The sequence below is a fragment of the Thamnophis elegans genome, chromosome 3, assembly GCF_009769535.1.
Source record: "Thamnophis elegans isolate rThaEle1 chromosome 3, rThaEle1.pri, whole genome shotgun sequence".
NCBI classification, from domain to species: Eukaryota; Metazoa; Chordata; class Lepidosauria; order Squamata; family Colubridae; genus Thamnophis; species Thamnophis elegans.
In genome coordinates, this window is record NC_045543.1 from 39034590 (window position 1) to 39062525 (window position 27936).

The 27936-nt window shown below is 35.9% G+C and overlaps 1 protein-coding gene across 1 annotated transcript in view; it reads right to left on the bottom strand.

Moving 5' to 3' along the window:
* The window catches only part of ADGRL3 (adhesion G protein-coupled receptor L3), a 453165-nt gene that overhangs the window by 63403 nt on the left and 361826 nt on the right, over positions 1-27936 (bottom strand). Inside the window, 4 exon segments of the mRNA XM_032213192.1 lie at positions 2848-2944; positions 11705-11830; positions 22115-22140; positions 22143-22282. Of these exon segments, the coding sequence (XP_032069083.1) occupies positions 2848-2944; positions 11705-11830; positions 22115-22140; positions 22143-22282 (389 nt within the window).

Below are 27936 nucleotides of genomic sequence, written 5' to 3' on the forward strand. Positions count from 1 at the left end.
TCAACTTAAATCATATTTTTTAAAGAGCAACTGTAATCTCTAGTCCCTCAGTGGCTCCTTCTCTGACCTGCTGTTGACTCACCAACAGTCCTATTTACTTTAAAGGGACAGCTGGTGATGCGGCAGTGACACAAGAAGGTGAGGGACGTGGCAGGCACCAGGTGCCCACTAAAAGGGACTGCCATGATGGATCTGAAATGACCGGTGCTCTTTAATATTATATTTATAAGCTTCTTAAAAGATTTCACTTTCATTTTTACTGCTTGCTCTTCTTCCTCACACTTAGAGCCTGGTGATACGGATGCATTTCTCTTCAAACAATAATACAGTTTATGGTGTACATACACTTGTTGATCCTGAAGATGACATTTTATTTCATGGAACATGTTACTTGGAAGCTTGACAGATTTACAAAACAATGGGATAAAGGAATATTCCTGAACTTTGTTTTATGATTTATCTCATGGTTACTGTGAAATTGTGTGAATGCATCAATGCAGTGCATTTTATCTCAGCTTGCAGAGCTTGGATTCATTGAATGAGTTTACCAAAAATGTAAATATTACAGAATATATAGCCTCATGCTACATAACTAAGCTCCATTTCATACTGAACAAACTAAATTATTAATGTATCTTAAATAGAAAACTATCTTTATATAGATTTTTACTCCAAAAGCATTTTATTAAAATAAATTTAATAAAAATTAAAAAAATCCCATTTAAATTAAAAAATCCCATTTAAATTAAAGAAATCTGATTTTTTTTTAAAAAAAATCACCGATTTTTATCCACCCTGGAGGTGTCTGTCTTAGCATCTTTTGTACATTTTTGCTAGGTTTTTTCCTTTGGTTTTCTAAAGATCTTCCCCAAACTCTTGTTTCTTACTATTGCAATATCTTGAAATTGCAGATAAATTTACAACAATGATGATTAGATGTTCATGGCAGAATAATTTAACAAAGGAAGTTAGTTCCTATTTGGTCTCAGTCTTTTCCAATAAGGTAGCTTATGGTCCACTAGGTAATTATAAAGAGCACAATGAAAGGCTGTAGTTTGAGGCAAATACACATGTAACAAGGAACACTTGCTAACTTTGAATGAGTTTCAGTCCAGAGGATGAATTATATCCTAACATATAGAAGACACTGACTGACAGTGTTGTCCATTATCTTTCAAAAACCTTGGGCAACAGGTGAAGAGCCAAATGACTGAAAGAGTGCAAGTATTGTTTGTTCTCCAGGAGAACATGGGGAATTGCAGATGAGAGTATGGCATCTACCTGGGAAAATTCTAGAGCAGAATATCATGCAGTGATATAAACCCTTTGGAAACAATGCAGTGATTATCAGAACTCAACATGGAATGAGAATCACTAGCTTTGTGAAAAAGATGATGAAATTTCAGTTGTAATAATATAACAACACTGGAGTATAAAAGGCCAACATGGGCTGTATCAAGAAAAATAAGGTTTTTGAATCACAAGACTATTATTTCCTATATTCTACTAAGCTCTTCTTAAGATTTTAACAGTGTTCTGGGAACCATGCTTAAAAAAAAGTTGAGGAAAAAAAACTAAACAATGTCATCAAAGGACATTGGAATGAATGAAAAATACTTGGAGGAACTGTACAAGTTCAGCTTTGAAAATGCAAGAACAAGGAAATATATGGTAGTATCTCAAACATGAAATAGAATTATGGTAACCTCAGGGTTTTTTTTCTGGCTGTAGTTTTAAGTTAGAGACCCATCTGTCCTCTGTTACAGCTATTGAAGCTAGTGTAGCATGAGTAAAAATGCCATTATTTTCATGGCTCTAGTTCTCATGCCTCCAGAAGTGTAACCATTCAGAAAACTACCATTACTTAACATTTTCCCCCAGAAGACCAACACCCATCATCTTGTATCATACTTGGGATTTTCAGAGAGGGAAAAAAGGCAATGTGAAGTGACACTGAAAGATTCTTGCTTTGCCTTTCCTTCCCAATGGCTGTTTCTCTGTAGCCAAAATCTGATCGGGTTTTCAGCATTACTTTTACCCTCATTCTCCCACACAAACATACAGTTACCCTCACTGTTGCTCCAATTAACTTTCCCAAAATCTTTGAGAAAGTTGTTTTCTAGAGCTAGTGATCACTGATGGTGGTGGTGGCAGAGAAGAAGACATAATGTGTGTGTGTGTGTGTGTGGGCGGGGAGAACATTCCCTGAGAGGAATGTTTTTCCTATCCTCAGAATTCTGGCACATCTTTTAATGGATTTCGGAAAATTGGTTTCTTTGATTTTGGAAAACTTTAATTTTAGATCCAATGTTGAGGCTGGCTGAAAACATCTTCATTACATTACTATATGTAGGTGATATTAACATGGATTTTCCCGCTGACCTCTGAAGACCCCAGGAAGGCTATGCTGGAAAAATGGCATAAATCTACGTTATGCAGCAAGTTTTCCCATTATGGAACCTTTTCTTGGACTTCAGTGTTTAGCAGGACGTACCAATACCTTTCATGGATGGCAGTTAAGCTCGACAATATTTGTCTTGGCAATAGCAGTAACATTAAGAAGACAGATACCTTTACCTATTCTATTCAAAACTATTCTGCCTTGCTGCCGCTACTCCTTCTGCAACTGACTTTCAACAACATTTAATATCCATGTTAAAGAACTGAGAGAAAGTTAAAAGAAGTATTTTCTGTTAATGAAATACAGTGCACAATGGATCTTTTATTCTGTGGTAACATTTTAATTCAAGGGAACAAGATGCTACATGTTGCAAGGTTAACAAAGCATTGCTGTTTAGATTCTTCATAATTACAAAGGTCATATGTATTTGAAAAGTCCATAATTACCTCTGTTAAGTGATGCTGAACTGTTTATATCACCAGTGATGAAGGAGGATTCTGATTGCTTTCGAACAGTGTCGTTCCACATCCTGCGAATTCGGCTCTGCAGAAGCACAAGAAGAAGGGGCAGAAGATGAACATCAAGCAGAGGATCCATAGGAAACAATGACCTGCTTCTTTCTGTTTCTGTGGAGAAGGCTTCTGGCAGTGCAGGAAGTAAGCAAGGTGTTTTGATTTTCTCTCTGAAATTGTTCTCTCTGGGCAAAGAGCTCCCTGCATTTCCTAGAGCAAGGGTGGACAATATGCAGCTTACATGTATGCCCTCCAGAGATGCCCAGAGTGGGTCAAGTTGAAAATCTTGGACTTTTTTTTTCTGACTTGGGGAAACCAAGTGCATCAAACCTTTCAGAAGCTCATGCACTTATAAGACCACCTAACACCTTCCACCCTGGAACGAAGGGCTCGCTTGTTCCTATTCAAGAGTGTTATGGAGTAAAACATGTATGTTAAAGTTCAAGACAATTTCCACTTAGAATTCACCAAAAACGCAAAAAAAAGTATATTGTTTTCAGCTCTCTCCCTCTAATAACAACACAATTTCACGAACCCTTATTTTTTGTCCCTTAAACAAGGTAAAAAGTAATAAAGTGGATTTCAAGTCAGAAAGTTGCCCAAAACTATGCTAAAATGTGAATAAATCCATCTAATCCAGTATTTTTAAAAACTTGCAAGCAGTGCAAGTTCCAGTATAGTAAAGTAGTTAAAATGTTGCCTTTAGTTTATCCTTAGCCACAGAAAATTCCTGGTTGAGTTAATGTTGGTTCTTCTCTCTTAGTCCAACTGCACAAATCATTTTTGTGGGAAAAGATAGGAGGAGGAGAGATGCTAGTTACAGTGCCCTGAGCTCCTAAATAAAAATCAGTAAGTAAATAAAAACAAGAGTTTTCCACTCAGTTAATGTAATGAAAACATAATACTCATTCTACCTCTCCAATGTTCAGATTGCCACTAGGGAAGTAAGTGTTGAATGCAAGTATATGAGAAAACTGCTTATAAATGTATGTTAATTGTTTCATAAATTGATATATAAATTGAAATGTATGTTCAATTACCAAGTCTAGAAATGTAATGAGTAGTAGAAATACCTGATGCTTTATGTCTAAAATGTTCTGAGAGAAATTTATCACAGTAATTTGGATTATATTTTTCCCTAGTTACATTTCACTTGCAATGAGTCTCAGCATTTTCCATATACTTTTTTGGCACTAAATTATGTTAATGAAATATAATGCATACATGCATGTACAGTAAACAATTTCAGTAAAATAAAATAATAATTCTCAAACTGTACTCAAAACACAACTTAATTTTTACACTTATAATGCCACCCCTCAAACAAAGGTAAGATGCATATGTGGTGAGAAACCTGAATTTAATTTAAATTTAATTTAATTTTAAATTTAAATTCCAGCTTTCTTCTAAAGTAATAATATTTTATGTGCTCTAGTCCTTAAAAAACAAAGGGAAAAAACTTCAAAAAGAAATCACACCTAGCCTGAAGACAAGCACCCCCACCTGAAAGTGGTTCAACCACCACCCTGCCCAAAAGCCTGGGCAAACAGGCAAGTCGTTAATAGCTTCCTGAAAGTTTCAGGATGGGGTCCTCTGTGTGTGTGTGTGTGTGTGTGTGTGTGTGTGTGTGAGAGAGAGAGAGAGAGAGAGAGAGAGAGGGAGGGAGGGAGGGAGGGAGGGAGGTCCTATAAGATTATACAGCTTAATCAACAGGACCCAAAACATGTCCACTCTGCCAGATCTCATTGGAAAGACAGAAATAACTGGAGGCACACTGTCCTTTAAATAACCTGGTCTTATGCCAGGAAGGGTTCTACAGGTGATAACTGACACCTTGGAATGCACAGCTAATTGATAATCAGTTTATTTTGTGGAGCAATGGGTTGACGGTGGCATAATGAAACCTGCCATCATTGCTTGTGCTGTTGCATTCTGGCTAACTGTAATTTTCAGCTAATCTTCAAAAGTAGCCCGCATTACAGCAATCCTTTTATTAGTGGCTAAAACGTGAAGGATCGCTCAGGCCAGGAAAGGGCACAATTGCTACATAAGAAGTATGTGCGCAAAGGCCCTCTTGGCCTTTGCTGTTATCTGTTTGATAAATATGAACTGAGTATAAGAGTCACTTGGTTGAGCTGGGTGGCTATAATAAACAAACAAACAAACAAATCTCTCAGTAGTCTACAAGGCAACCCATCTACGATACAAAATGGAAGATCCCGAGACCCAGGGCCCAAACATTTGCAGTCATTCATTCTTGTTAGGATTGAGCCTCACTCTGCTCCTCCCACATCCAGACCTGAGTAGCTTTCAGACTTAGGGAGAAGACCTTGACAGTATTACTTGGATGGTCTCAGCCCAAGATTGTTTAGCATAATTGTTTTTCATCACTTTGATGATATTACCAAACCTCAAGCCAGTCAGAAAGAAAGGATTCACTACCCACGTGATCAAGAAGCACAACTAATGCTGTTTCCATAGTACGATCTGGCCTAAAACCCATCTGAAATGCGTGCACTCACATTCAATCTAGACTGGGCAGATAATAATACCAATACTGATAGATCTATCTGTCAATATCTCAGCATCCACATTTATCAAGGAATGAGAATTAGAACTGGATAGACATAGGAGAACCAACTTTTTTTTTTTAAGTGACATTTGCTTAAAGATGCATTATTATCATCCTGCAATAAAATAAAATAAATTAAGATTCTTTTTTGAATGAATCAATTGGAAATCCACCACTTTAGGAGCCTTTTCCACTTTAGTAGATTTAATATTGAAATTTGTCTATGCAAATTCCATTTCTATGAAAATTTCTCTATTGTTTTTAACTGTGATGACATCACAATGATGAAAACTGCAATGTGGTGTCATTGCATATGTTCAACATATTCAGGCTTCTGCACAGCATATGTAAGTGGTAAGAGGAGAGTTTGATTATGATGCATGTTTCATTATGTCCCTTACTGCCCTGCCCTCCACAGATACCAATAGCTCTTTGTTGGCTCATTGATTTTTAAAACATACTTTTAAAAACAGGCTTTTAACTCAATATTTTTAATTTTGGTTTTAATTAACCGGCTTTCATTCCAAGATGTGGAGAGTAGCAAAACAAGTTTAAAAAATATTGTTCATGCACAAGAGCAAAATGAAATCAGCATGACTGTTGCTGTGTTGATTATTATTATTATTATTATGTACAATTATTATATACAATTTACTAAAGTATCAATGTCAGAAGTGATTATTTATTTATTTATTAAATAATAGTTTTGCAGGAATAAAATATAGAAAAAATGTTTATAATTATCTCTACATATAGAGATTTTTTATCCCTTTTTAAATTAGGAATCAATAGTAATATAATTTCAGTAATTCAGGAGTGTGGAAATAAAGGGTTTTTATGGGATAAAAAAAATGATTCAAATCTGCCATAAATCTGCCTGCCTGCCTGCCTGCCTGCCTGCCTGCCTGCCTGCCTGCCTAACTAACTAACTAACTAATCAATCTATCATTTATCTCTATATATATCTCAGCTCAATATACCTAATAGGAACGCAGAATGCAGAAAAAGAGGTGGGATGAGATATCATGTACATTGCCTTGAGCTTCTGGACAAAAAGTTGTATAATAAACCTGCATGCTGTAGCTAACTGTTGCAAACCATTTCATTAAATTTATGCAGGAAACAAATGTCAATTATTACCTAGAGGTAAAATGTTGCTATAGTACTCCAACACAAAGCTCATTTTCCCCCTGCAGAAATTTCAAACCAAACTAAGAAAATAGTTATTCGGTGCTACCGAAACCTGGAAAGTTGTGAAACAGTTCTGATGTTATGATAAAAAATAACATGCAATAAATATTACAGGTTCCTTCTTCTTGGCAGATGCCTGGGCTTAAAATTTCTTAATACTTCTCTGCTATATTCTTGGTGTGATCTAGGAAAATCATGTTAAGATTCATTCATACCCTACTTGACATTCCTTCTCTCACAAGCATATTTAAAGATTTTTTTAAAAATGCTAAAGGTTTGTCAAAATTGAAGCAAGGAAAAGGATGGAACACAAAGAACATCTGTGAACAGGTAATATTTCACACATATTTTTTTTATATACAGGGGTCTAGATGACTTTGCCTAACCTTCCAAATCTGCAAACTGAAATGGCAAAGATGAGGTTCCAAAAGTAACCATTTTAGTCTGCAAATTCTGGTTAAGTTCTTCCCATTTTGCTGCATATCACTCAGCATGAACTCCACGCTTCCACTTATGAAATTCTGGGTCAGAAATCCTTTCACAAGATACTAATGACTTTAAATCAAATTAAGGATATGAATAACATTAGCACTTTTTGACTGTTTTATCTGTTCTTAGCATTTTTAAAAAAGAACATTTGCTTTTTATATATTTATTATTATTGGTTACCCTGTATTTTAACAATAAGGAACTTCCATTTAACTAATGAACAATTAATTCAGATTAACAAACAATCTGGCTAAGAAACATTACAAAACCAATCGTATTTGCAGGAGTGCAAATTACTTAGATAAAGGCTTTGGAAAATTTAAAAGAAAAAGAGTAATGCTTGAAGAATACCAATATTGGTACTTTATAAACCTTTCCTATTATTGTCAGAGTTGAACCTGACTTGAAGTCAGCTTTGGTTTTCCTTAGGGCCACTGAAAACATCTTCTCCAAGGTATTCAGGGCATTGACTAGACAGCCAGCAAATCAAATCTTTAACTAGTGAGAACCATGTGGAAGAAATGCCCTTCAAAGTATCCTGAGAATTCCAACCAACACTTCAAACCTTGTTCACAAAAACTCTATTGATCAGTGGAGAACCAACATTATGTGATACTATTTCACAGAAGTCCATTCAATGCCAAAGCAAAAAAACATGTGCATTCTAACTTAATGCACAACACTTCATGACACAGTGCATGCATGTAGTTTGTGTTGCTTTGTTGCAGTGTGTTTTATCACACACACATGCCCTGTTTCCTAAGTAAAGGTAAAGAAGAAAATCCCCTATGCATTTTAATGCAAAAATACATTTGCACTGCCCCCACCCCAATCATTCTGGAATCTGTTTCTGTATGATCAATGCCAGGAGAGATGAATCCATGAGTGAATCCACCATGTCCATCTGTAAAACAGCTAGCATGAAGCATTTCTCAGCACTCTGTACTGAGATTCTTTTGGGAAGTCTGACCAGAGTTTCAGTGTACCCTTTCTGCAATAGGAAGATTATATAAAGGAAGAGCCCCTGTTGGCAGGAGAGGAGAGATCAAGCCAAAAAGAAAGTGGCAGACAAATACTTGCTAACAGCTGCAGAAGGTAAGAGTTATAGGTCCAGTTTGGGGATGGGAACACAGGCAGGCAGGGAAGAAGGCAACTCCGCTTTTTATTATAAAAAGTTTTATACAACTTGTTTGTTCTTAAACATTCTTCCTACAGTTGTTTAACCTACTCATGTATTCTATCCCTATGCCACTAGTCTTATCACTTATAATCCAAGATCCTATTTTATCTCTTAACCAATAACTTATATTTTATGCTATGCTTTCTGTGTTATACTTATTGCAAAGTATATTTTTTCAGAGTGAAAACCTGCTTCGAGGTCACATGGTATGGACGAGGTAGGATGAGCTATCTAGCACTTGGTCCTGCAGTCAGATAGGATTTGGGGTTTTTCATAGACTCTCTTCTGCCGCTTATAACTGCTCTGGGCCTGAAGCTGTACCTTTAGATACAGTCTTGACATCTCAAAGGAGTGGCTAGTCTTTGGGTTGCTCTTCAATGCTGGCACTGTCAGCTGTTTTCTGGCATACTACCAGTGACTGAACTTCTGTTAAAAGCTTGGGTCCTCTGATGTCCCTGGATCATTGCTGCCATTCTGGTGTCACTCTCCCTTTCACTGCTGCGTCTGCTCTCTCCTAGCTCTTCAGGGCTTCAGTTTTCTTTCTTTAGCTCATTTCCTTCCCAACAATACAATGCCATTGTGATGTAGTAGAGCCCTTTTAAAAGAAAAAGCTCAAAATAGGAAACCACACTAGTGATTTGCCTTTTTTTTAAAAAATGTAGTGTCACTATTTTAGTCTTTTCTGGAAGCACATTATATAGGAGTTGGGCAAGTTAAGTCTGAGGCAGCAGTTGATAATAACAGGAGGAAAGAAAGAAACGAGGAACATGTCTCCTTTGAAAGCAACATAGAGAAGGCTGAACTGTTTCATGTTATTTATTGTGAAGCAAATTTGGAGAATAATGGAGAAGAATATAAGATCAGCACCCTGAAAGGCACTGAAAGAGAACTGTGGGTAACTTCGTGGGTCTACTACAAAAAGGGGGCTACAGCATTGGAAGTTGGGCTATAGAATAAAACACTGGATTGTGGGAAGGCATCTCATTCAAGTGTCCAGGCTGAAACACCAAAAAGGGAAGGTGGGAAAGATGGACAGAGAGGGGGAGGGAGAGAGGGGGGTATTTTCTATTTACAACACATTTTTCCCTTTCTCTAACACTTCATCCAGACAATTATGGACATTGCCAGGTGACAGGCTGTTCCATTATTCTTTTTTCCTCTTTATTTCAAAATTAGAATAAAGCAGGGCTTTTCATACCAATTCACTCACCAAGACACTAGAAACATATGGCTAATCTAACCAGATCTAGTAGCAGTTGATAAAGTTTCTTTCCTGCCCACCAAGGTAAGCAAGATACATCACAGCCATTCAGTGCTCATCTTCTGGCCAAGAATGTAGTTCCCCATCTCTGTTTTATATTCATAAACAAATCCCTTCCCCCAAAAAGGAAATAAATTAAGTATCCCATCTTTCTATAACAGTGGCATATTGGGGGGACTGGATGGGATGAAACAAGCTCCAGCTCTATCCTAGCAAAGCAGAATTGCTATGAGTTCTTGGACCCTGTGGAGACAAGGATTTTCCATCTTTAGTGGCAGATGGGTTAGACCCTGTGCACAATCCAGGAGTCCTCCTAGACTCATGGATCCTGCAGTTGGTAGCCATAGCTAGGAGAGACTTTGTACACTTCAAATGGTGTGTCAGTTGCATTCATTCTCGGACCTAGAGACCCTGTTCATAGTAACTCAAGCCCTTGTAACCTGTCATTTAGGTACTGCAAATGTGCTCTGCATGGGGCTGTCCCTGAAGAAGATTCAAAAGCTTCAACTGATGCAGCTGTTTGGGTAATAAAAGATGCTAGATATACAACACACACATAACACCACTTCTGCATGAGCTGCATTGGTTACTAGTATGTTCCTGGGTGCAATTTAAGTTGCTGGTTGTCATCTTTAAAGCCCTACATGGTTTGGGACCGGGTTACCCAAAGGGTCACCTATTTCCAAGAATCTCTATCCAAATTTGGTATATTTACACATCTTTTTTAAGCTTGTCTTTTACTGGTTGCAGGGTGCATTGTATGTATGTGAAAAATCCAGTCCTTTCTGATCATCTCTCACTTGGCTTAACCATTGATATATCTGTTGTACATGCCGATAACAAATGGTGAACCAGTCAGGATTTATAGGAGCATGCCCTTCTCATTGTATACAGAATGTGGAAACTGTGACCAGTGAACAGAAAGGTATATATGTACCAGTAGCTTCACAGAGTGACCAATAGGAAAGCAGACATTGCCTTAATAAAATTAAGTGCAAATATAAGTTGGAAACCATGGAGCAGATGAGACAAGGAAGCTCAATTGCAAACTGCCATCCATGCTGGGACAGGGCAAGGTGAAGCTGATGTGATCTGTTCAAGCCTCTCAATGAGACTTCTGAAGCATTGCTGCCCATGCTGAACAATTTATATGGAAGAACCCAAAGTCACACCAATCTCAATTCATTCATTCATTCTACTGCTTGAGTGGTAGTGATTTTGAGTGGTTGACATTGAACAAGCATGAGGCAAAGCATGATAATTTCCAGAGAACTTTGGGGACATCATGAAAGTTTTGAGTGCCAGAGCAGTAATGGAGGGCCTTCTGTACTTCCGTGGCTTTCATGATTTACATCCAATGATTTGCTTGTAGCTGTGATGAGCAATTGCAGTAAGCTTCTTTTAAGTAAATGCCTAAAGCATGTATAGATACCCATCAAGTCTTCCCCAAGACACAAAATACAACTCTGCAATCACATGAAGGAAAAGCTTATGACCCTCAGGACCAGAGTACCAAGACTAAGTGAAAACCAGTTACAGGGATTCATTGTTAACTGTATCTTGCATATTCCTGTCCACATCTCCTTCCAAGGATTTGTTAATATTTCTAGAAATAAATTATATAGGGAAAAAGATAATTGCATACCATCAAAAGTGCTATGATGTGGCCCTCAAAGAAAAATGAACGATCTGTGCCTAGGCATGCATGACAAAAATGGACCCCTGGCCAAAGTGAGCTTTTCATTTTGAGCTTTTCAACGTTCTGAACAAGTCAGGATGTCAATACTTTTAAGACTGTATTTTTGTAATATTTTCTATATATTTTTCCTGTTAACCATGTTGAACACATTTTTTTCAAATGCAATTAATAACAGCTAAGTAATTTTTTTCTCAAAACACAGAAATTTGGGGCAGAATCTCACAAGCAGTGAAAATCTTATATGTTATAAACCCCAGACAACCCTTTTTCCTACCGTGTAGATACTATATAAGCAAACTGCTAAAGAAACTGAGCTGAAAAGAACTCTAATAATTATGACTGAAAAGTTAATTATTTCGGCAAGGTAACAAATTGATCGACTTAAGAAATACTTTTTACCTGTGATCCTGTGGAGTACCGTCCAGGAGTTCGTGACCCAGAAGTTTTTCCTGAGCCGATGGAGTTCTCTGTACTTTTCCCACTACAACAATGTGTACGCAGGCATTTCCCATATTCTTTACGTACCTGACAAATTAAATTGTGATATTCATTACCAGGAAATCCATTCTTCAATTTTGAAAATGATTTTGTATTGGAAAATTGATTCAACTATAATTGTTTCTGCATATCTATTAGGGTTGTCATATTTTAAAATATATAATATTTGCTATGAAGGTGTTCAATTAAAATCCAGAGTTTTCAAGGAGTAATAAGAAATAAAATTAGGTATTTTGGAGGTACAAAAGGAAAGTTTATCTATCTAATTCAGAAATTTCCATTTTCCTCTGCCAATATGCTCTACATCTTTGCATTTATGGTTCATTCATTCATATAATCACCTTTAAACATAGATAAGTACAAGATGATTGAATTTTTTAAACTTTAAAATGTAAACCAGCAAACTTAAGAGCACGAGAAAACATAAAGCAGAGCAAATCCATGTAAAACTTCTTCAATATGAAGTAGAATAGGACAATGTATCCTATCAATGGCTACATAGATCAGAAGAAATGTAATCGTCACACATGTTTCTTGCCAACTCTATTCCATTTAATTTCTCAGCAAATTATTATTTGTAATAGAGCCACTAAGATGCAGATATTTTTTATAATTTACATTTTTAATCAATTTACATGAAAAAAATCCTATATTCTATTAATTGTTAAGTCAATATTTATTTGCATTTAGCCAAAGTCTATTGTAGTAGAAATGTGTAAATACAGGGGAAAAAACAGAGCATAAATTGGGAAATGAAAACAAACCCCACTTAAATAATTTCCTATGTGTTTTAGTTGCTTTTAGTTGCTTCTTGAATATTCAATATGAATAGAGAAGTAGAATTAATAACCAATTCAACCAATCCTTAATAAATAAATCAACTGCAGTTCCAGACAAACACAGCTTTCTGGCTATTAATGTAACCCATACAAAATATTTCTCAAACACTTTTAACTCAAATTCCATTCCATGAGGCCATTTCACTGCTGGCTAAATTGTAATAAGAAATTTCTTCTTGATTAAAAATGTTTCAGCTGAATTTTGTGCTAGTTGCAGATTGCTACTCAGAAGGACTTAATGTAAGGACTTCATTTACTGGTTTATTAGTATTCTACCTTTCTTTTTCTACAATAAACAAAGTGACATGACAAATGATTTGAGACCAGAATGAGGATGTGAGAGAGTAGTTCAATTAAAAAATTCAGAAAGATCATTACTCATAAATTTCATTATTTTCACTTTCCTTATTAAAATAATAAGATTAAGGTTATATCTATTAACTGACATCTAATAAGAAATCTATAAATGAAATGCAGCAATGAAAAGATAGATTTTCTTTAAAAGAACATGAACAAGGAAAAAGGAGAAGTTGCACTGATTATTAAGAAATATTTCCAGCTTCTTAGAATTAAAGACCAAGAGAAGCTGGATAGTTAGATATTGATGACATAATCACATGCTTACAAGAACTCACCAAAATAAGTATTAAGATTCAATCCAGGTAAAATAATGCCCATGAGATCACAGAAGCATCCAGACTCCTACTAAACTAAATATACTAATCATTTTTAATTCACCATATGCTAGAGAACTGTTTACTTGTCTAAGATTGGAAGGTTCCTGCTTCCCATTCAGATCAAGGATCAGTACTGTATAAGGCTTTCTCTTCAGTGGTAGCTAGACATTTTCTGCCAGAAAGCCTTTATATCCAGTTACTCACTTCTGAAGTATAATGCTTCAGATTCTGGAAATTCTATTTAGCTATTTTGCATTACTTTTCTCAATTGGACTTTAAAGATATTGAAGGGAAAAATATTTAGCTAACATATACTGTAATTTGGCCTCTCAATGCCACCTAAAATGTGACCTTGGTGTCATTAGATGTCACTTAGAGTTTAACTGGTCCCTTTTTAAAAAGGTTAGAATTGTGCCAAGCGCAAATTCCACACACATGTTCTACCTGGAAGTGTCCCAATTGTGTCCCTATCATTTCAGAAAGGTGTCCAAAATGAAATTCCTAATTTCTGTGTTCAAAATAAAAAAAAATTGAATTTGAAAGAATTCTAGAATACCTTCTAGTATAAAATATCAATTGATTTGATGAAATTCTTTTCTGAATTTGATAAAATATCTTTACACAACACCTGCTTAGCAGGAGAGGATGACCCTTTACAACTCCCAGATTTTCAATGCTGGTACAAATTAAAGTATAAAGGGAGAGCTTCAAGGGGATTATGTATTCTTGCTAAGGAAGAATTGCAATGGCAGGGTGGGAAATCATATAAGAGGAATCATTTGCATCATATACTGGCCATTACATTCAGATATAAAAATGTTCAGCTTGTACTGGTAAATGTTTATATTGCACCAAATACATCCCTTTGTTACATGATATGATTACAGTCAATATAGTGAACTCCTAAATAATTTTTTAAATAATCATCATTGGCATTCAAAAGATAAAGATAATACTGCTGGTCTAAACTTAACATTGCTGATTTTTAAATGTGATCTTCAAATTTTGGGAGGCAAGGATAATGATTATGTATACTCATCCAACCACCTTACACTCAAACATGTTAGATTTAATTTGTGTATCAAAAAGTAAAGCTAATGTTCTCAGACGTCATTATCTATCCAAGAGAGAGTCATCACCAGCCAGTGAGTGGGAACTTCCTTGTCTATTTGGACTTAAACTCATATAACATGGTTTATAACTGACTGAGAGATGAGTCAGAATAAAATAAAACAGTTAATATGGTCCAAAGCATGTCTACCAAGACAATTGTGTATAGTCTCAAATCAGAGAATGCTATCAATTGGGTCTTAGCAGTCCACAGTCAGTGTTCTATGCATTCATAAATTTATGTCACGTGTTGAGAAAAAACATCTATTAACCAAACTCTCCTCCAAAAGTTTCCTCATAGATAGATTTCCCAGGTTTGACAATGAATGTCATTTGATGAAAAAGCAATTGAAGACCCAGTTATGAGATTTGCTCACAGGCATTCCTTTGTATATATAAGGCTAAGACACTGTCTTTAAGAAGAGGATACAAAAAGCTTGTTAAATCAAAGCGGAGTGGGGGGTGAAAGCCATGCTGCTTCAAATTGGTCAGGACATGAGCTGTTAGCAAGAAGTCATAATTCAGCTATATTTTGGCACTCTATATAGCCGGGATCCTGAAAGAATGGAGATTCACATTCAATATACCAATCACGGCCGAGGAGTGGGAAAATTATTATCATCACCTGTTTGCTTTCTGGAACCTGTTGAGAAACAGTTACTAAATAGCAATTTACTGCCTACTGAGACTATACCCCTCTGACCACCAGTATTAGAAAAAACAACATTAAATCTATTACAAAAGGCATGAAGAGCAATAAATAAAATCCCTGTTGAGGGCTTTCTACCAGCCAAGCTATTCAAAAAATACCCAACCATAAGCCACTCCCTTGGTGGGTTTATTTATACATATAAACAGTATCTGCCATATCACAGTCAGGGGGAAGATGGCAGTTGTAGTTCCTAAAAAGGATTCTAGCAATTACAGGCTCATGCATCTAATAGATATTGTGGCTAAAATATATGCCAGGTTCCTCTTGAGAATTGGGTAGTTGACAAGTACTGTACATTCTTGCAGTAGAACAAACTGGCTTCAGGCACGTTCAATGCAGTAATGTTTTGTCTTGAATCATTTAATTATCAAATATGTCAGTAAAGGGACACAGCTGATTGCTGCCTTTATAAACCTTTGTGCAGCATTTGAGTAAACAGAAAAATATTACAGAGGAAATTGAAATTAATTGTCCTCAATACTTTACAACTACTATAAAGAGTATATTGTAAACTGCTTCAGGGTGTGGTTTAGGGTTGAAGAAGTCATGACAAGGAGGATCGACTGTCTTACTTACAAAGGAGTAAGACAAGGGTGCATAGTTGCACTATTGCTATTTAATCTATATGTTAATGACTTACCACGACCGATGAAGTACTACACATGACTAAGTTGACATACTTTATGTTGCTATATGTTGACAATATGATTTTTACTATTCTATTTTGGGTTGCATAGATTGTTAAGACTTGCCTACTACTGCCTTAATAATTCTTTGATTATTAATACATCAAAATAAAGATTATGGTTTTTAAAAACACCATCTCAGTCATAGATGGCTATTAAATGGTGAGTCAACTGAGCAAGTCAACACCTTTTGTTATGTAGATGGAGTCTTCTGAGGCAGGTTCTTGACTCCCTTATCATGAAAGGAGTTCACCCTGAGAACTCAAATTCAATATTAAAAATTACAAAGCATTAGATTCAGATTCTATGCATGCAAAATCAACACTACCACTATGCTTTTATATGGAGATGAAGTTTGGCTTACAACACACACCATTATTAGAACAAACACAAACACAATCAGAGCATCTGAGTAGTGATGCTAGTGTATTCCGAATAGCTGTACAGTGTATTTTGGTGTGGATAGAAGAACCTCACTTGCAGAGGTTAGACTCGAATTAGGAATTTAAACCATTTGTTCTTTGTCTAAAATCAGGCCATAAAATTATTGGGGCAAATCAAGGCTATGAAACTGAAGACCTCCAAAATTGTATTTAATAGAATAGGCAAAATCTCAATTAGGGACCTCTTCAATTGCACAACTGACAAATTATGGCCTCTCTGTTTCTTGCCTGACTTTTCCTAAGAGACAAAAGAAAAGATTTCTGCACAAAGAATTTTGGATATACTATAGATACTCCGAAAGACACTGGTATCCTCAATAAATTGAAATGGATTAGCTGCTTTAAACACACCTTCCAAATTACTAAGTATTAAATACAGAAATGCTCAAGAACCTTAGGGAAGTATTTACTTGAGTTAAGTTTACATACTAAATCTGTTAAAAAAGGTTGATATGACAAGAGCAAACTCCACTGAATATTGTACTTCACTTTCTCCTTACGGTGGATCTATATTGTCTCTGGTTTTCCTTTTATTTCAAACATACCATTTGTATTTATTTATTTTGGTATCTCTCCTAAGTTTCAACTCATTCTGAGCTTTAGTTTAGCTGATAAAGATCCTTTCTAGAAATTGCCTTGTAATCATCCCTGTTTCTATTGGCTAAGCATGTCCTTTTTGCTTTTCAACATTTTAGAAAATTCTGCATGTATCCAAACTGGATTCTTTAGTTTTTTCCCCATTTTTTTTTCTTATAGGAATAGTTTCTGATGGCTTCGTCAATATCCCATTTTATATCCCATCTCCTATCCCTCCTGGATGTTTTTCTTTTTTAGGATTTCAATGCATTGGATCTCACCTACATTTCCCCTAAGTAACTCAAAGTCTAGTTTTCTGGAGTTCAGTGTGCAGGTCTGGTTTTTTTTCCCCCCAGTTCTTCCTCCTCCTGGATATGATATAGGCAAGGGTAACACAATTAATTTTTGAAAGGTGCCAATCAGCTTCACTATTTAACAGAACAAATAGTTAACAGAATAACAGAGTTGGAAGGGACCATATTAACAAGCAGAAGACCCTAAACTATTTCAGATAAATAGCTGTCCAATCTTAAACACCACCGGTGATGGATCATCTATACTTTCTGAAGGCAAGCATTCCACTGGTTAATTGTTTTCACTGTTGGGAAATTTGTCCTTAGTTCTAGTTTGGTTCTTTCCTTGATTAGTTTTCATCCACTGCTTCTGTCCTGCCTTCTGTTGCTGTAGGCTAAACACTTCTCTTCTTCCTTCTTTTCACTAGACTAGACATACCCAATTCCTCCATATGTTTTAACTTCCAGCCCCTAATCATCTTTGTTGATCTTCTGTGCACTCTTTCCAGAGTATCAAATTTCTTTTTACATAATAGTGACCAAAACTGGATGCAGTTTGGTCTTACCAAGATATTATAAAATGGTACTAACACCTCATGTGATCCTATCCCTCTGTTAATGCAGTCTAGGATTGTATTGGCTCATATTTAAGTGATTGTCCACTAGGACTCCACAATCCCTCTCACAGTTACTGCTATTGAGCCAGATACCACCTATTCTATACTTGCACATTTCAGATTTGTTTTTTTGCCTAAGTATAAAACCTTACTTTTTTCACCACTGAATTTCATTTTGTTAGATAGAGCCTAGTGTTCAAGCCTGTTGAGATCTTTCTCAATCTTGAGCCTCTCTTTTGAGGTGTTGGCTATTCGTGCCAGCTTGGTGTCATCTGCAAATTTGATGAGTTCCCCTTCTAAATAGTTCATGAAGATATTGAAGAGTACTGGACCTAAGACAGAATCTTGGGGTTCCCCACTGCTTCCTTCCTTCCATGTAGATGTAGTTCCATTAAGGACTACACGTTGAGTGTGGTTTGTCTGCCAGTTACAAATCCATCTGGTGGTGATGCTACCTATCCCACATTTTTCTAACTTACTAAGAAGTAGTTAGTGGTCCACTTTGTCAAATGCCTTACCAAACTCCAATTATACTATGTCCACATTATTTCACTCTACTAATTCAGTCACAGAATGAAATAAGATTTATTGGCACAATCTTTTTGTCAAACCCACGTTGGCTTCTGGTTATAACTTTGCTTGCTTCTAGGTGTTTGCAGTTTTATTTCTTGATTATCTTTTCCAGGATCTTCCCAGATACTGATGTCAGGCTGATTGATCTGTAGTTTCCTGGATCCATTTCCCCCCTTTTTTGAAAATGAGAACCATATTATTCTTTTTCAGTCCTCTGATAGTTCCCTTGTGCTCTAGGATCTTTGAACAATATAGTTCAGTAATTCTGAGATCATATCTGCCAACTCCTTCAGAACTCTGGGTAATCCATCTAGTCCTGGTGATTTGAATTCATCTAGAAAGACAGGTGTTCTCTTACCATTTTCTTGCCTGTTATAATTTGTATTTTGTATCTGTTTTTGGTAATTTGGTTATTTTTTCTTTTTGCATATAAGACAGATACAAAGAATGAATTAAGCAACTCTGCTTTCTCCTGCTGCCCACATTTCCTTGACATCTTCTCCTGTTAATGGACCAATTGTTTCCTTAACCTTTTTCTTGTTTGTTACATGTTGAAAGAAACTTTTAAAATTATTTTTGACATTTGTTGCAAGCCTTAGTTCATGTTGAGCCTTAGATTTCCTGACCTCATCTTTGCAGATTCAGGCTATATGCTGGTATTCTGCCTTAGTTATGCATCCCCCTTTCCATTTTTTATACATATTCCTTTTGTCCTTTAGTTTATCATAGAGTTCTTTATACAACCATGCTGGTTTTATCTTGAATTTCTTACTTTTCTTTTTCAGCAGTATTGTGGTGCACTGGGCTTTTATAACCACATTTTTTCAGTTATTTCTTGAGTTATTTTCATCTTTAAGATTTTAATCCATGGAATCCTTCACAAGCTCAAAGTTTGTTGAAATCAGCTCTTTTAAAGTCTAATATACCAGTTTGATTTTGTTCTATTATGTGGGTCTGTATTATAGTGAATTCAAATGTGACACGGTCACTCTCCACCAAGGTTCCTGCAACTTCAACCCCCTCTATCATTTTATCTCTTTTGGTAATAATTAAATCCAATATAGTTGACCCTTTAGTTCCCTCTACTTTTTGGATGACAAAGTTGTCAGCTAGGCTCATAAGGAACCTATTTGATCTCCCACTTCATGCAGAATCTGTTTCCCAGTTGATGTCACGGTAGTTAAAGTTCCCCATTACTATTGTGGTATGTTTCCTACATACATTATTACCTGGTTAGCAAAAAGTTCATCTATTTCTTCTGCTTGGTCAGGTGGCCTGCAATATACACCTAAGGGAATGTCATTATTTTTCCCCCTTTTATATGAATCCATATGCAAGGGGTACAAGTGTAGTGATTTTTTTAACATATAATGCAACTTCACCTTCTCTTTTGTTAGGTCTGTCTGCATTCTATCTATTTTGCAGGTCATTGTCCATGTTGCTTGGATCCTTCCCTATGAATTATCCTAGCCAAACTCCCACCAGATATATTCACTATTTGCTTCCTGTGGTGTATGAGCACAGAGAAATTCTAGATGAAGACTAGATTGGACAGAAAGAAAGATAGGTAAAAAGAAAGGGTACACACTCCAAAGAGTTTCCCCCTTAAACTTCCTTGCTAATCTCCCTGCTAAAACCCTGCTTCCACTCACACTTGTCTCATCATGTCATTTTAAGTTTTTGCTTTTTCTTTTCTTCACTACCTGGATTGACCATCTCAATGTGCATTATTCTGTGGGGATATTGCTATTCCAGGAAGCATTGAAGAAATATTTCTAATCCTCTAAAGGTTTCATGCTGCTATATGGTACGTTGCCAAGAATTTTAAGGCCCTGGATGGCACTTCATCACTTGCTGCTTGCTTACAGTGAATTACATTTGCCATTTTAAAGTCCCTTTTCCAGGCTGGAAAGATCAATTTTGGAGATGTATGCCATATTGCTCATCTGTAATTCCAGGTGGTTTATGAATATATTAAAAAGCAATCTCACTGCAAATCCTTGGGAGACCTCACTTTGGATACTTCCTCCTCATGAAAATTATCCATTAATTCCTTCTTTCTGTCACCTGTTCTTTAATCAGTTAGCAATCTATTAAAGGACTTCAATGAATCAAAGAGTTAGAAAGAACCCACAAGCCACTGAGTTCAGTTACTCAGAAATTAAACCTCTCCTTTTATCCCAATGGTGTTAAATTTACTCTAGAGTCTTAGTGAAAGTCTTTTTGAAGCCTAAACCTTGAATCACTAGAACAACTTGGAAACAACTAATTCAAATTCCAATGGATAAATTAAGCTATGTAGTTCACACCTATTTATATATGCAGTTTTAAATGCTGTGAAATAAGATTAACATTAGAAAAACTCTTTGTTGTTTAACAAGATGTGACTTTCTGTATGCTTACTTATTTATTAATAATAATTTATCCAGGATATGTTAAAATTCTCTGGCCTATAATTTTCTGTATTTACCTGTACAAAGATGGATCTACAATTTAAAGAAAATTGGGACTAAAGGTAAAGATAAAGGTTTCCCTTGCACATATGTGCTAGTTGTTCCTGACTCTAGGGGGCAGTGCTCATCTCTGTTTCAAAGCCAAAGAGCCAGCGCTGTCTGAAGACATCTCCATGGTCATGTGGCCGGCATGACTAAATGCTGAAGGCACATGGAACGCTGTTACCTTCCCATCAAGGTACTTGCATTTTTACTTGCTTTCAAACTACTTCCCACCAATCTACTTGCATTTTTAAATGCTTTTGAACTGCTTGGTTGGCAGAAGCTGAGACAAGTAATGAGAGCTCACTCCATTATGCGGCGCTAGGGATTTGAACTGCCGAACTGCCAACCTTTCTGATCGACAACTCAGTGTCAGCCACTGAGCCACTGCGTCCCCCAAAATTGGGGCTACTTAGTCTCATAGTTCAAAATGTATTTTTTCACCCCAAGTTCTATATTTTAATGTATACCAATATTATGTTCAATGAAATGCAAGTTCTTTTTGCTGATCTTTGATCCTAATAAAATGAAACTGAAAATTTATGTTGTTTGGTGGCTAACAAAATCCCCAGTCTACATTTATCTGGATGGAGCAGATGAAACCAGCTTGTACTAGTATCCACTAAAAGCAAATTCTTCAAGAATATTTCAATATTTATTTATATCCCACCTTTATTATTTTTACAACTCAAGGAAGGAAGCTCATCCAACACATCTTCCTCCTCCTATTTTCCCAACAACAACAACAACAACCATGTGAGATGGATTGTGCTGATTGAGAGGGACTGGGCCAAGGTAATCCAGCTGGCTTTCATGGCTAAAGCAGCACTGGAACTCACAGTCTCCTGATTTCTTGCCTAGTACCTTCACCACTATACCAAATTGGTTCTCTCTTTCAGAAAAGCTTCTACCACAAAAAACAGGTCAACACCCTACCTCCTGAAAAGTTGCAGATTTAATGCCACATTGCTGCCAAAGTAAAATCAGTTGGAATATTACTATTCGGAGAGAAATTCAGAGGGATTATTTTTTAAATGTATTTCTAAATAATGTACATTTAATGAAATGTTCCATGATCATTAATGACTACTTTTTTATCATAGGTTCCATTAGCTGTCAGGCAAACCAATTAAAAGCAAAAGTGCAACAAATGCAAAATATAAGACCCTGTATATATATATAAATGTTGTTGTTATTAGGCTATTAAGCACCTGGTTTGCTTTCTTTAAAAGATCCACCACACCACCACCACCACCACCATCATCAAAATTAACATTGCATCATCCTTACCTTTTTTTGGAGAACACAATGGAAATGAATATAAACATTCCCTGCAGAGAATTGAAAATGGTGAAGAGGTACGCCATGATCACCGTGCTTTCATTAATATACATAAGTCCAAAGGCCCAGGTGAGTCCCAATAGGCAGAGGAGAGCTATTGCACCTATAACCCATGACCTGTCAAGGAAAGAAGGAAGAAAGGAAGAAAGAAAGAAAGAAAAAAGAAAGGACAGAAAAGAAGTGTATTTGACTGATAAAGAAAACAATTCAATGAACACAACAGTATTTTAGATTATTCTTTGATGAAAAGAAAGGCAGAATGTGAATATTTGTGAGAAATGAATTTTTTGAATTCAATGCAGTTCATTATCAATTCATAATTTGAAGAAAATATATAGATGGAAAATGTCATGAGCATGAAAATGCCTCTCTAGAAAAACAGGCTTGTAGCAAATGTTTTCGAGGTAAAGCAGTGTAGATGTAATAAAATATAGAGATATATGACACTGTAGAGGAAAATAAAAAATATTTTAAATTTGCCTCCTTCCCTTACATGCCTAATTTTTAAAGCTTCATCATATTGATCCTACATAAACCACTCTGGGAAAAAAACAAGGACAGTTAACAGAACAACAGTCCTATTATTTTTAAAAAGTGCAATGGTAAACACTAGCAGATGGCTTTATACATTTTGTATATTTTCTGCAATTAGCTGGCTCCAAAATTCTTTGCATAATGTATTTGCAAATGAATTGTATATGGAATAACCTGAACCAAATTTAAATACAATGTAGACAGCTTTCAAAATAAATTTTGTCCAACTGTTTTGTTGTAAGCATTGCTTGTTTTTTAAAAGAAGAAATTCCAAATAGTGTATTATTAACTATTAATAAGTACTGATTTTCTAGATCCACTTCAGTCTGAGTTCTGTTCTGGCCTAATTATAAGAGAATCTCCCTTAGAGGTTTAGAGGTTTTATTTGCATTTGTAGGCCGCCCTTTTCCCTGAGGGGACTCAGGGCGGCTCACAGAAAACCAGGGAAGGGGGAAATACAACATTGAGATATATACAATACAACCTTGGCTAATGTGATGGATTACTTTCCCATGAAAGGAACATAATCAGTATGGACATGGTATGGACAAACCAACAACTGCTGTCCATGGTACCAAAATGAGAAAACGTGTCACGATGTTATAATATAACATCTGCCCTTTTATTTCCTTGTGTCTACATGAAAGTTACATATCAATGTAACAGCGCACACCATGTAATGGGCAAAATTTGCATTGTGATATTGTAATATACGATTCATCATTCATCACCTCCCTTTTCCATTCTGAAAATGCTTTCAATCTTTTCTCCTGTGGTATTTTTCTGCTATGTTTAATTACCATTGATTTCAATGTCAACCTGTATTGGCTCTATGGATTAGGAACTGCTGGAGTTCTGTTATGTACTCCCAGCCCTGCTCCTGTCCTGGAGCAAAGCATTGGGATACAGTACTGTAGTTTGGCCTCCCAACAGTCTTTCTATGGAATGACTCAAATTACTTACAGTGCCATCTATAATAGCTATGAAGTGGCTTGATACAGTAATGAGAACATTTAGGGTGAGGTGTTATCCCAACTCTATTACTTGGTGACCACAGAATCAGAACAGGGCATGCAAATCTAAATTGTTGCTTGAATGCAATAGTGGAAACAGATGAGGATCACATCAATAGAACACAAGTGTTGTGGGTCAGTGGCTCCTGGGTAGGAATAGGAATTAAGGGTATTCACTACTCTGGATGGAACTGTAGGAACTGAAGGAACAGATTCATATTCTGAAGGGTTTCCTAAATCTGTCATTGCTGCTCAATTACAGGTGATCTTTGTGGACTCCATTGCTGAATAAAAATAGATTTGCTACACAGATTCAGGCATCAGTAACTTAAAAACTCACTAATATAACCCTTCAGAATTCTACAGCTTTCCTTCGGAATATTTTGGAACCTACAGTCATCAACTAGGCTCCTGAATAGGGAACATTATCATGCATGTATTTCTGTGCTGGTTGCCAGTCTAGTTCTCATCAGAGAGCTGGTATACTAAACTGAAACAGTTGTCTTCAATTAAATTTGTCTCCAGGTACCAACAATACAATTCTCCAGTGAGGCCTTGTTTCTCTGCTCTGCAACCTGCAGCTTGACAGTTGGTAGAGGTTTTCTTACAAGGCACCTGTTCCCTGAAATCTTTTATGATGCTGAGCCCTGTGTTTAGGCATCTTTGAAACAGTTGGCTTTGTATGTTTGACTTCCATAGCCATTAACTCCATTGATATCTGGAGAGGGGCCTGGATTGTTTTATTCTATTTCTACAGTATTCTGTTTATGATCTATTTAACTTCATACTTGTCTACTTATTGAAACATTTCAGGTTTTCATAATATGAAGCGTATTAATAACACAAAAGTAAGTAAACAAGTATTCAGTGTTTATCACTACAAATTCAAAGTAAGATTTTTTAAGGACGTACTTAAAAGGTCTCTAAATACTCTGGGAAGAATTTAGAAAGATTGAGTCCCTACACCACATGTGTCAAATTTGTGCCATCGTATTGCCGTCATGTGATGTATCTGCGGAGCTGGGTGGACATGGCCTACATGTGATGCATCTGGCCAGCGGGCTACAGTTTGACACCCCTGCCCTACACCAATTCCATTCTTTAGAAAACTGTCACTAAAGGAACGAAAAAGATCAGGAAATAATGGTGACAGAAAAGTAGTAGTGTGAAGTGAACTACCATTTCCTTGATGATAGAATTTGGGTTACAAAATATTATATGACTTGGAATATTGTAGGTATTGAGACCCAGATTAATCTGAGATTGCAGTGTATAAATTGTGGATTAGCCTGATTCAGGATTGTTCCATTCTGTATAGAGGAGAATACTTCAAGTCTACAACAGGTCATTTTAGTGAGCATACAAAGCATTCCCTTATTAGCAGTAGGTGCATGGAGTGGGAAACTACCAGGAATATTGTATTTGCCTCTTTTGGCTGTGTTCCCAGATGAATTTATCTTTATGCACCAATTTTGGTATCTTCCTAAGAGGTCTCAGAATTTCACAGAGCTGATTAAACAGTAATAGTTACTAGATCAACTTAGAAACCCAAAATATGTTTGATTAACACCAAAGTTATTCAATATCTTCATTGGATTAGAAATGAAAGAAGTAGGAGCAAAAGGACTGCAGGTGCAGCAAAAGCAATTTAAATGTATATTATTAATAGATATGAAGTATGGTAATAGTGAGAGAACTCAGATGCAAGAATTGGCATTACTGGAACTGTTATAGACCCATGTGGTTTGAAATTATGTCAAACAATCATAAAATTATGCAAAAGTTCACATGCCCATTAGGTGCCATCTAGGCTTCTGTGCTGCCAATTAGCGACTGTTCAGATTTTTGCAACCCAGTATGAGAGACTTATATATGCAAGCTAATTTTGTTTTCTGTTTGGAAGTTCAGGACAAACAGAAGGAGATTATCAAGAAATATTTGATTATTCAAGGAATAGTAATCCTGAAATATCATGAAAAGTAAAGAAAAACAACTTCTACCAGCAGATACTATCTATAAAGAAAGAAGGAATCCAGAAACACAGAAATTAAATTTGTACAAGAAAATTTTCAAAAAAACTATGAGGCCATTTACATACCCTAAATTAAATTAATATTTTTCATGAAAAAGCTCGTTATTTATTAAAAATTGATGAGTGTCAGAAAGTTGAATAACCAGGAGTTTTGGAAATTCCTGCTTCTAAGTTCTGCAGATGTGAGGACTGATTGTGGAATTTTCTTCCCCAGAAAACGTTTGATATTAGGAGGCTTGTTGGAAAGCCAACTGGAAACAGAATGTTTATAGGAAATGAAATCCAGATAGGTGCTTTCATGTGACCATAGGATCACCGAAATTGCATTTTTTTTTAAAAAATGATCTGTGTTGCTACTGCAAATAAGAATGATTTCAGCTTTGTTTTCAGAAAATGGGATCAATATTTTTGCCCAGGAAAAACTTTTATTTATTTGTATTTATTTATTTGTCTTGTATGCCCCCACTCCCGAAGGACTCAGATCTGTGGACATGCTTGCTTTCATCTAAGAAGATAGAAGCCTGAAGAAAATGTTGAGGCCTGTATAAGTTGGCCTCTTCATTATTGCTTTCTGGTGGTAAAATAGCTTGTATAAATGAGACTGTGAGCTATACTGCTGAAGCTGTATACTCCCAGAAGGCTTATTCATAACTGACAAGGGATCACAGTAAACAAGATCCACTGGAGGATGGAAGTAATTCACTTTAGTAATCTGTCAAGAAAACAAATGTGTATTTAACAACTAGGTTAATATCAACATGATATTGGAAGATGATTGCCCAGAGACAGGAAGTTTTCAGAGGGCTATAGGGGGGAAAGGGCAACTAGGAGAGTGGCACTGTTCCTTTTGGATTAAACCTGAAAAGATACCTTGCTGCTGATATGACCAAAAATAAAAGTTTGATGCTGCAAATTATTTGTACCATCATTATAGCCATGAACCTGGACAAATCTTATGCCATTAAATGCCAAAATGGAAGTTTGATATTCTAGAACTCACTGAAAAGAAAGGCAGTAAAATAGGTCACTTAACATGCAAAGACCATCAAATCTTCTGCGTCAGACAAGAAATCATAGAAGAATAAAGTAGCCATCAAAGGGTGTCAAAGGGTTGGATACAATGCTACAAAGTGATAGAATGATCTTGATTCTGCTCCAAGACAAGCCAGTTAATATTACTGATCCAGATGCTCCACCCACATATACAGAGGAAGTGGAAAGAATCCAACGGAATATAAAACTAATAATAATGAAAAGTGAAATATTTGGCCATGGTGTATAAAATGAAAGAAATATATTTTTGGAATTGTGCCTAGAAAATTCAGTGTTTATCACAAACAACCTAAAAGATTACACTAAATATGGCATCATCATATGGACACCATAATTAATTAATTAATTATACACTGCAAAGCAAGATGGAGAAACTAGTAACTTATCAATTGACGGTGGCTTAGATCATGAACTTCTTGCAGAACTGACATTAAAAAAAACTACATTATCAGTCAAACCTAATATGACCTCAGGAATATTTAATATGTAGTGGTTATGAATATATTTATTTGATTTAACTTGATGAATAGGGTGCCTAAGAATTCTGCTCTGAAATTTATGAAATTATTAAACAAGGCAAACAAAACATTCAAAAATAGAAAAGCAAAAGAAGTGAAATAGCTATCAGCTGTTCTGCTGAATTTGGCTGAAAAACAGGAGAAAAGCAACAGGCAACAAACAAGAAAAATTTATGCAACTAAATACAGAGTTTCTGAGAACAGCAAGATAAGACAATAAATTATATCTAAATCAATAGTGCAAGGAAAATAAAGATAACAATTGAATGGGAATTATATGTGGAAAAATACTGCAATGGAAGGAAACCTTTATGCAAAAATAGGTACAATAAAAACAAAGGCAAAGATTTACTGGGGAAAAAAGATTTAAGAGGAGATGCTATAAAAATAAAAAAGAACTATACAGAACAAATATCCAAGTCATGAATACATATGAAAAAGTTTTATCCCTGAACTAGACCCAGATTTCTAGAAAAAGACTGGAAAGTGAAGTTAAGTGTGAGAAAACATCACTAATAAACGAGAAGGCAAGCATTGGTGAAATACCAGCAGAACTTTGAACAATCTTACAGTAGAATGAGGTTTTGCTTGTGGTTTATAGACAGGTATGGAAAAGACAAA